Source organism: Thamnophis elegans, chromosome 5, assembly GCF_009769535.1.
Source record: "Thamnophis elegans isolate rThaEle1 chromosome 5, rThaEle1.pri, whole genome shotgun sequence".
In the NCBI taxonomy this organism is placed as follows: domain Eukaryota; kingdom Metazoa; phylum Chordata; class Lepidosauria; order Squamata; family Colubridae; genus Thamnophis; species Thamnophis elegans.
The window spans coordinates 41309268-41319639 of NC_045545.1; the positions used below are offsets into that span (position 1 = coordinate 41309268).

General features: G+C 37.1%; 1 protein-coding gene across 2 annotated transcripts; it reads right to left on the minus strand.

Moving 5' to 3' along the window:
* Positions 1-1507: 1507 nt before the first annotated feature.
* Positions 1508-9671, minus strand: PRDX1 (peroxiredoxin 1). Of its 2 annotated transcripts, none has more exons than XM_032217932.1 (6): positions 9614-9671; positions 7918-8034; positions 6310-6463; positions 5439-5561; positions 4267-4397; positions 1508-3035 (listed from the first exon to the last, which is right to left on the minus strand). In XM_032217932.1, the coding sequence occupies exons 2-6, from the start codon at positions 8021-8023 to the stop codon at positions 2950-2952; spliced, it is 600 nt and encodes a 199-aa protein (XP_032073823.1). In that variant the 5' UTR covers positions 8024-8034; positions 9614-9671; the 3' UTR covers positions 1508-2949. The 2 variants fall into 2 exon arrangements, with proteins under 2 accessions (XP_032073823.1, XP_032073824.1); XM_032217933.1 differs by having other exon boundaries at positions 9600-9659.
* Positions 9672-10372: the final 701 nt, after the last annotated feature.

A 10372-nucleotide genomic window follows, 5' to 3' on the forward strand; every position in this document is an offset into this window, starting at 1 on the left:
GCTAAGGGAGGGGGGGAAGGTGACTGCCCCCTAGGACAGTGGATAATGCTGCCTCTTGGCGGCGGAGCGTGCTGTGAGACAGGCCTCTCTGAAGTCTGTCCTGCAAAAACTCTAGGACCTAGGGCAGGGATGTTGATATGGGATTGATGCCAGCAACACCTGGCAAATGCCGACCAAGTCATATTGTAGATACACGTTGTCAATGGTCTCCTGGAAGCCTCAATGATTGAAATAACTCTATCCGAAATGTTGGCCGCCCCCAGGATCCACCTTTCAAGTGCCAGGCAGACAACTGGAGCCACTGGGGCTCCAGATGGAGCAAGACCTTCTGGCACAGGGAGATTTGATCCCAAGCAATCCTCAACAGGGGGGCCGCTGTGAAGTGAACAAGGCCCACAAACTTCCTGGGCCAATGTGGACAATAACAATGGCTGTTATAACCAAAGAGCACCTGTTGGAGTTCTGTACCTGTCCTTCGGATTCTGCTGGACTAAGTAAGTTTTTCAAAGCACTTTGCTGCCTGAGACAAAGCATAAAATTGTTTCAATGCTGACTCCCTTCCCTCCACTCAGATTAACAAGTAGCATCTTTTGTGAGAAAGGACCCTTAGTGATAGCCAGTCAGACCAGGTAAGCAACAATATTTTGTTCCTAATAAGACACGAACTCATTAGGAATGGCTCAAGGGAGGTAGCTGCTGCTTTTGTTCTGCTTAAGATTTTTTTAGTCCACTGCATTTGGAAAGAAACAGACTATAGAAGGCTGATCTAGTACAGGCACTTCTATTGCCTTGATAGTCATCAAGCCTTGCATCATGTATCCAATGAACTGTACATCTTTTAAAAAAAAATCATCTGATATGAATAACAGGCTTCAAACATCACACTAAATCACTCTATATTAATCATGGTTTTTAATGAGGCTCAAGTGGCTGGGTTCCCACATTGCCAAAAGGCATGGTTTACAGTAGCTGAGTCATAAACACCTGGGTTTATCCAGTGTTAGAACTATACAAACCACATTATGGCCTAGAGTGGTGAATCTGACAGCTTTTTCTAGGTTTATTTTCCTGCTCTGGAGTTGAACTAATGGGATATGAGAGACTTGGTTAAATAGAATTCTCAACTTTATTTATGAAACTACTAGGGGAAACTTTAAAAGGGACAGAAAACAATGTTGAATTCTCCCTTTATGTATTGCTTATTTTCCTCCATTCTTCCCTATGAATTGTTCTCAGATAAGTTCCAATAATGGAAATGAAATTTGATTTTAGGGTCTGAAATTATATCACTCTAAAAATACAAATACATGGCAATGCTGAATTTCTTTTGGCTGTAGAACTGAGTAATGCTGATTTGCTTTAGACTGAAATTGCAATCTGCTGCACTTCGCATGATCAGTTATAACCTCAAATAAAAAGTAACTGATGTAACGTCTTTGACACCTAAAATAAATCCAGCCTTGTTAAATTTCCTTTGCTCTAATTCTATTACATCAAAATCTCGCTATACAGTACAAGATTTCCCTTATCTTTATTATGAAGTACAAGATAGCCTTTAGTATCATTTTAAAAACTATTTGCAGCTTCTTAAAAACAATTCTGCTTTATTCTACATGCTTGTTCGAAGTTCTTTCGAAGACAGGATAATCCGGCATCTTTTTTGTATTCCTGGGCTTGAAAAGATACTGAAATTATGGTACTAGGATATTATGATTATTTTTGTTAAAGAATTATTGAAAAAAAAATTCCAAAATACATTGCCTATTCACTAGATTATTATTGTGCAAAATACATGGTTGGGAAAACTGCTAGTGATAGAATAGTTAATATAACATGATTAAAGGCTCAATGTCATACTTGCAGCACACCAGATGCACAAACCAGACATTTATTACAGTATGCAATGCACAGTAATAATCCAACCTTCAATTAACAATTCAGTGTATTGCCATGTATACAGAAGACTCTTGAGAAAATCATAATACATTTAATCAATCAAATGGTACATGTAAAATAATCTTTGGAATATTAGCTTGGTGACAATAGTTGATAGATGACTGAATGAGAAACGAAAGGATAGGTCTAGGCTGATATTCACATATTAATAAAGTTTTGTTCCCCCCTCCACTGGCAAGAAAGAGCATTGCATCTTAAAACGGTAGATCAGAATTATACGGGCAATCCTCACCAGTAGCAATTAGGGACTGACAATTTTGTTGCTAAGCAGCAAAATAACTGTGACCTCATATGGTCATGCCCTACCTTTATCAGTTTCAGCTGTGGTTATCAAGTGAGGAACTCAAGCAATTTGCAACTTCCTGCCACTTTCCCATTGACTTTGCTTGTCAGACACAAGCTGCAAAGGGCGCAAAAGGCAGTTGAAACTGCAGGATGCTACAAACATTGCAAATGTGCATTGACTGGCAAGCTCTTGAATCACAATCATGAGACTTTGGGAGGGTACAACAGTAGCAATTTTAAGGACTGTTTGCAACTCTGTTTTCAATGTCAATGCAAGTTCAAAGTTGCTGAATCAGCAGTCAATAAGCAAGGAATGTTGTATCAGATTTGTTCGTATGTTTCTATTTTCAAAATAATTGATACATTTTCCCAGTTTTTCATAAAAGTTTAATAACAGTACAAAATACAAGAAAAGCCATTTGTTCCACATGTACCAGAGACAGTCACTAATATGCTAACAATTGTCAGCTATGTGCATGAGTACAAGGAGAAAATCTCTACTTTGACCAGGGTTAATAGGCTAGTCAAAATATGTCATTCTATAATCCACTTATTCAGATCCACACGTTCCAAAATAAAAGACTAATGAAATGAGGCAGTAAACCAATCTGTTCACAACATGGCTACTCTTTAAATAAGAAATGGCAAAGATTGCTGTCATATGTTACAGTATACTTTTTTTACATGTGTACAAAACACAACATACGTTTATTTCTGTTTGGAGAAATACTCTTTGCTCTGCTTGACATCTGGCTTGATAGTGTCACTTCCAGGTTGCCAACCAGCTGGGCACACTAAAAAAATACATTTTTAAAGTTATTGGGTCATCTAAAAAAACCTGAATTGCAGGTTAATAACTAGATCAATACCCCCAACCTTGCAGAAAAGGAGAGTTGCCGTTTACAGTATTAGAATTGCATTGATTGGAAAAACCCTGTTGCTTATGGTAATTTGGGCCAAGTTATTCTGATCATAAACTGCAACTTTCATATTCTCAATTAGAACATATTTTTAGCAATACTAGATTGTATACCATTAGTATCATAGTTTAACTATTATTCAGTATGATAGAATTTAGATTTAATTATATTACTTAATACATCACAACCACCTGAGTTCATACACTACACTTTTCATAAACTGGAACATGTGCAATACCAGATCCATTCTTGAGACTCCAAGAACCCTTTTTCATCACATTTGCTGAAAATCAGCAACCTGGGCTTCTGATATTTTGAGATGGGAAAGATCAAATTCCAATAGGCCCTAAGTATTAATGCTTAAAAACTCTCAGAACCTCCTCCAAGATGGAGGAGATGGGAATAGAAATCTTGAGTTTTCTCCAAGTGACTTGGAAAACAAGCAGTAAGTTGATATTCTGATAATAAATTTATTTCATTTATTATGCAAATTATATGTGGCATTCTGTGCTACTAAACTTTGTTTGCACTGATTTTAGAGAATGTAAACTCCAACATATTTTTACAATGGTGAATAAACTTATCCCCAACCTTTAAAGATTTTTTTTCATTGGAAGTCACTCCATCAAAGTTAGCCTAAAATTTGTACAACAAATGGATAAATCTTTTGTAAACAACACTTACATCTACGCACCCAACCTTAACAGCCTACATCTTAATCATACAAATACTATCTAGGTGGCAGCTCCAATCTATTTTTAATGTATTAAAAAAGTGCTAAAATTTCTCAAGTATTCATATCTATGTAATTTACATAATTCTAAAAATATTTTTTGCTATGCAAACAAAGTGTTAGCACTACATTATTTTCTTCTGTTAAATCAACTCAGTGTCTCAATTTCTAACCAGATCCTAATGACTACACCAAACTGTCTCTCAGTGCATGTTCTGGCTAACCAATTCATTCCATTTCCTGCTTTACCAATACAAGCTGGCAAATATAAAGTTTTGCATAAAATTTCCCTAGGTTTTGTATGCTACTAGAGTTAGAGCCCAGTGCAGCTTATGAGGCCAATACATTTTTTAAAAGTATAACTAATCTCACCTTCTCCATTTTTGTCTGTAAACTGAAAAGCCTGAACTAGCCTGAGTGTCTCATCAACTGAACGACCAACAGGCAAATCATTGATTGTGATCTGGCGCAGGATCCCCTTTTCATCAATGATAAAGAGGCCCCTAAAATAGGAAAAAAGTAATAAAAGAAGTTAGAGGTTGTGCAAACACCAATTCAACTTTCTCTGAATTTATTTTTAGAATGCAAATAAAGCAAATATCAAATATAAGGCACTCATTCCTGCATGTGCTATGTGAAATATTAGCTTCTTGCAGAATTCTTTAGCTTGAATAGTACTAGATAAGAAACAATATTGCCTAATATTATTCATCAAACTTGTATGGATGCCCAACCCTAGAAGGCAGAGAACAAATTATAATACAAACATGCTTTAAAATAACAAAGATTGAAACATCTAAAACTTACATTCATCCATCAACCATCCTGTGCCAGAACTGTTTACATCCTGGCCCCTATGCACCTGGCCAAAAAGCCAGGTTTTCACAGCTTTCCTAAAAGCCAAAAAAATCAGCAACATCTGTATCTCGGGCTGGGGTGAGGCTATTCTATAAAGGCAGGCACGATGACAGAGAAAGCATGTTTCTAAGACCCCCGTCAGACCATTCTTTCACTAGGGAGACTCATCCATGCCCATCCTCAAGGATAGGCACCTGAAAGTCTACTGCTAGAGTGACTGGCCTCAAATCACCTAGCTGGCTTTCATGCCTAAGAAAGAACTACAACTTATTCTTTCAGTTTTGATTTTTTTTCCCTGCTGAAACAAACAGAACTTTGAGCAAAGTTTTCACGTATTATAAGGAATTAGTTTACATTCTTTATTTACATACATTACATACATTTTTTACATAACTAATTCTTCCTACCAAGAGAAGCAAGAATTCTTTTAAGTAAGGCCTATCTGAAATTGATAATGTACAGATCCATTGCTACTAGGTAAATGTAGACTTGAAAACAGGCTAAATGATGATGGCATTTAAACATAAGCATTGATAGCTTAAAACTATGAACTATTGAAGACCAGCAATATCCTTATTAATATACCTACAATTCAATGCAAGTGAATTTAATTTAAAAAACTATTTGAAGGGAGAAATAGGTTATCCGCTTGAAGAATACAAATCAGATGGAGATTGTTACCTTACCTGTAAGAAATACCTTCATCATCCTTTAGTACACCATAATCTTTAGCAATTAGACGATTTGTATCAGAAACCAGAGGAATGCGCATACTGCCTAGTCCACCTTGTTTTTTGGGAGTGTTGATCCTTTAAGAAGAGTTGAAAACAGAATTCAAAAATTGGTAGTTCTTCAAATACTTTTAAAATGATCAATCACAACTGAAGCACAAATGTGCAAATATAAAGTATTTTAGCAATTTTAACAATTGCAAAGAGGCAGAGATCCAAAAGTATCCTCCTTAGTTCAACTCTTTTGCAGATTACCAAATGTCAGTTCTCATTATAGGAATACAGTGGAAACTTTTTTGGTGGTGCAATCCAGCTGTCCTTGTGCAATATAAATTGCAACAAAAACTAAACAGTTCCTTGGCATTAATACAGCTACTATGAGATGGCAGAAAAAAATGGCTCCATTTAGTGTAAGTTTTAACAGACTCTAAAAATCTTTAAAGCTCTGCATAAGTAAGTTTGTGACAGTTATCGGAGATTCAAAAACCTACCAGTTTTGCAAGTTATTAAGCAGGAATTAGGTTTCATCTCTTTTACATATTAATTGTTTGGTACATGAAATGACATCAGAAATAAGTTAAGGCTTGCTGATGAAATCACTTCAGAGCAGCTGTTCATTTCACTTGCAACAATGTCTTCCAACCTGTACCTTTTCATTAAGTGTCAACTCAGGCTAAAGCACAAATGTGCAAATATAAAGTATTTTAGCAATTTTAACAACTGCAAAAAGGCTCAAAGGTTTTAATTTCAACAGAAACATAATTTTCTACCATTATCAGAAAAAGCTCTTTGACAGGATGAAAACCCCAAACCCAAAGATTCTTACCAGGCTAGATGGCAAAAGTGAGAATCAACAGAAGCACCAATCACCTCACAATTTATCTTCTTGAATTCATCAGACCGGTCACTGAATGAAATAATTTCAGTTGGGCAGACAAAGGTGAAATCAAGTGGATAGAAAAATAATACAACGTATTTTCCTAGGAAAAAGTTGAAAAAGGTAGTCAGTAGCATGGAAACATTTTTTTCATAGTCAAATTGGTACAGTTACAGAAAGATATAATTACTAAGGCAGTGCATAAAATGGAAAATGTTTTGAAACCAAAAGAAATCAATGTATTGTACAAGTTTTGCCTGAACCATTTTGGATTTTCCATGAGGTGGCTGAAACAAAACTCAGTGGTCATTCCTTTGTTATGTCCTTATACTTTCACTACCCTTGGGCAATTTCTGCCCTATATTAATATATTAATCAGAACAAAACAGCCTCATTCCATTAAGAATTTGGACCAAAACTTCCAAAAACATGCATTTTAAATCAGCCACAGATCATCCAAAAGCAAGCGTGGGATGCTTTTGCACATTCCTAGTACCAAATCCTGTATTTCAAAATTCAAATATTAGAGCAATTTTATGGCATCTCTGCAGATTGCTAAATAGCACAAAAGATATCTAGTACAACTGAAAATGCTATATAATTATCAAAAGTTCTCCTTACTGCTAAGCAGCCATATTTGTGGATGCTTCATACACAACTCTATAACACAATAGGGGCCTATATTAAAAGCATGCAAGTTTCAACACAAAAATATTAAACTCCAGATAAGATAGTGTATTATTCCTTCACTAACCAATTATACTACATACTTATCAATTGCCAGCATAATTCAGCTGTTGGCTATCCGCTGTAGTAACTACTTAAGCTCAAGATAAGTTAAAGCAGGTGCTATCAATATAGTACCTCCCCACAGACTTCAATTCTCTGTTATTTCAACATTCCAAAACAATCTAAAGCCATGTGTGGTGAGGGCCACAATGTTACCAGATAACTTAATCTGGATTTATTCAGTAGGCTTCCACTTTCAATTAGATTCCTGGAAGCATCAGGTTCTTGTTTCTCCACTGCCAAATAACATTTGGCAGAGTCATAATCAGCATAGCATTTTGACACTGAGCAGCTCTTCCAACTATGATTAATATCAAGTAAAGGGGAATTGTGCTTTTCCTGCCAAAGGCAGTAGAATATTGGCTCTCAGAGATCCTATCCTGAAATCCAGCCTTGAGACCAAGTATAGTAGACAGGATGAAGTAAACCATATCTTCATCTTTCCTTCTCTATCTATATATATCAAATTATATATACAAAACAACTGATTGCTACAATTATCTCATGATTTTACTGGTGAGACAAGTGGACACCTCACCCATTTCCACTTTAATGTCCTAAATATATGGTCTCATAATTTAAATGCTCCATGCCCGTGCATAATGCATTTTGCTATAAACCAGTTGTGAGATGCTCAAACTGTATTTTTGCAACCTTAAACAGAATATTTCAGAAGCAAAGATCCTGTTTTTGGACTAGGATCCTATTTATCTACATAATGTTCTATAACACCACCTCCACCAATCCAACAAGCATTATTGGACTTACCTTTGTAGTCAGAAAGTTTAATATCTTTGAATTGCCCATCTGGCATTACTGCTGTGGCTTTGAAGTCTGGGGCTGGTTTCCCAATGAAAGCATTTCCTGAGGACATTGTGACTGAAGCTTAAGAGAGGGAGAGAGAGAGAGAAATGATTAGCAAATTAGCAAGGTATCACCTGAAAGAGCATTGATAGTCAAGCTATTCAGAACCTCAGAAATTTTAGAAGCTGAAATTTAATGGTCTAAAAATGGTCTTAAGCCTTTAAAAAAATAATTTGTCAGAATTCACCTATTATCAATTACCCAAACTACAGATTAACATGCTTTTGTTAATACAAATTTCCTGAATATAGGACAGCATTTTTTCAACCATCAACTGGGATGAGAGTATGACCTAAGAAACCATATATTTTAGCTGGCTTAATTCCTAAAATCAAAACTGTTCTTTATACAGTACGTCCTTCTGCTAATCTTATGCAGCCATATATTTTGCAATCTTACTCTTTATCAAGCTTCTGGTATATTTGGCATATTCTGTCATATCCGCAAATGCTAAGCATTGTAGACAAATAGTATTTGCAGATTCTCCTAACAATACCAATTCAATTTATATATTCAAGTCATAATCTGTACCAAGTATAGAAAACACAACTAAATCTAAATTAGCTTTATCCAAAATGACAATTTGACATAATTCAATGTATAACCAGTTTTAAAAAGTCCAGTGTACATTTGTGCAAGTTAGACATTACATTCTGAAACAATTCTGAATATTAAAGACAGCAAGTTTAAAGAAAACTCTTAAAGGCAATCTTTAAACAATCCAAGTTCAGATGGGGGAGGGGGGAATAGATTTCGTTTCCCATTATGTAATTACCGAAAATTGAAATCTTTGAAGAGGAAGTTAATTTACGAATTTATAAACTTTCACCATCCCACGGCTGTTGCAAATTTTATCTCTCAGATTCCAAGGAGTTCAAATGACATTTTTCTCCAATTCAGTTTGGAAAGATTGCAGCATTTACCACGTTTTTTACCCTTAACTGCAAGCACCAACGAATTTGCACATCGCGCTAATCCTCCGAAGGGCTGAAACGTTACGTATCCAGCAAGTGAAAAGGCTAGATCTAAAACAAAGCACTATGGATCTTCAATTAGAGCACAAACAGATCGAAACGCCTAGCAACCCCCAAGGAGATCCGAGAAACCCGAGACGTCCGCTTCCATCCGGAGCACCCGAGCGTCTCTGCAAAGGAAACTCGCCTTAACGGTTCTCCTTGTTTAAATAGCCCATTGTAACCTCCAGCTGGTTCAACCGCAACATCGTTACAAGAAATGCAAAACCTTTAGAGGTGCAACTTAATGTAATAATCGAAGAGGCAGCGCAATCCGCGCCCCTGTAACCGACTTTCGGTTGTTTCGATCAGATTTTCTCTCTATTCCGCCTCCGCCCAGGTTAAGCCAAGAGGCACCTGCTGCGAGAAAGGCAGTAAAAACTTCCAACTAATTCAACAGCTGAAGTTAAACCCATTGCTTTCATTATTAAAAAAGGTCTCCCTTCTCCTCCAACATGCAATAAAGTATCACCGAAAACTAAGGGTTGTTTCCCCACCACTTGCTTGGGGAAATGCTGTTCCACAAATCCAGCCCCGGCTGTGAAACGAACCTCCCGCCACCCCGGCTCTTACCCAGCTGCAATTACCTAAAAGCGAATCAAGAGCAGACTCTCAGAAGGCCGACCGGTACAAGACAGAAAGGAAGAAAGGCGAGTTACCTGATTTTATACCGTCCGAAATCTCGCGATAGAAGTGACGCAAAGCCGGCAATCCTATCGGTTGGCTCCTTTCCCCGCTCTCTTCCCTTAGGAGCTGCAGCGCCAGCATGACTTTGCAAATTTGCTCTTCCATAGCGCTCGCCTTGGATGATTTGTCTGGTAGAGGATCAGATTAAAATTCGGAGGGACAAATGAATTAATAGAATTCAGGGCAGTCTGGCCGGCTTTTAGTGCTTTTTCCTATATGGGGGAACCCCCCCCTCCGAGTGGTTCTTTTGGCCCCCATATCAAATATTGCAACTATTGCTAATAACAGTGTTGCTAAGTAATTAGATGTCACTGCATTACTAACACCTTGGGTAATCGATGTACATAAAAAATGCAAAGTCATGACGAATCGGCCCTTTTCTAAATAGAGACCATTTGTATTCCACATCAGACCAAAGGTGCTTTCTTTCAAAAGGCAACAGGACCTTGTTTTGCTAGAAGACATTTCGCTTCTCATCCAGGAAGCTTGTTCTGTTCTGACTGAATGGTAGAGAATGGAAGGATTTATATTCCTTGCCATCATGTGGTCCTTAGCCTCCTTTCTGATGTTGAAAGAAATGTCCTTCTGGGTTCAGCTCCAAGTGGGGAAAAAGACACTGGAGGCTGCTTGGAAAGATGGTTTATTGTTGGATAGGGCCA

Excerpts from the sequence above, each read along its gene's own strand:
- PRDX1 (XM_032217932.1), bottom strand. The coding sequence starts at position 8,023 with ATGTCCTCAGGAAATGCTTTCATTGGGAAACCAGCCCCAGACTTCAAA. Across the intron at positions 6,464-7,917 it reads TAAACTTTCTGACTACAAAG|GAAAATACGTTGTATTATTT; the intron begins GTAAGTCCAATA and ends ACTTTTTCCTAG. Across the intron at positions 5,562-6,309 it reads CACTTTTGCCATCTAGCCTG|GATCAACACTCCCAAAAAAC; the intron begins GTAAGAATCTTT and ends CTCTTCTTAAAG.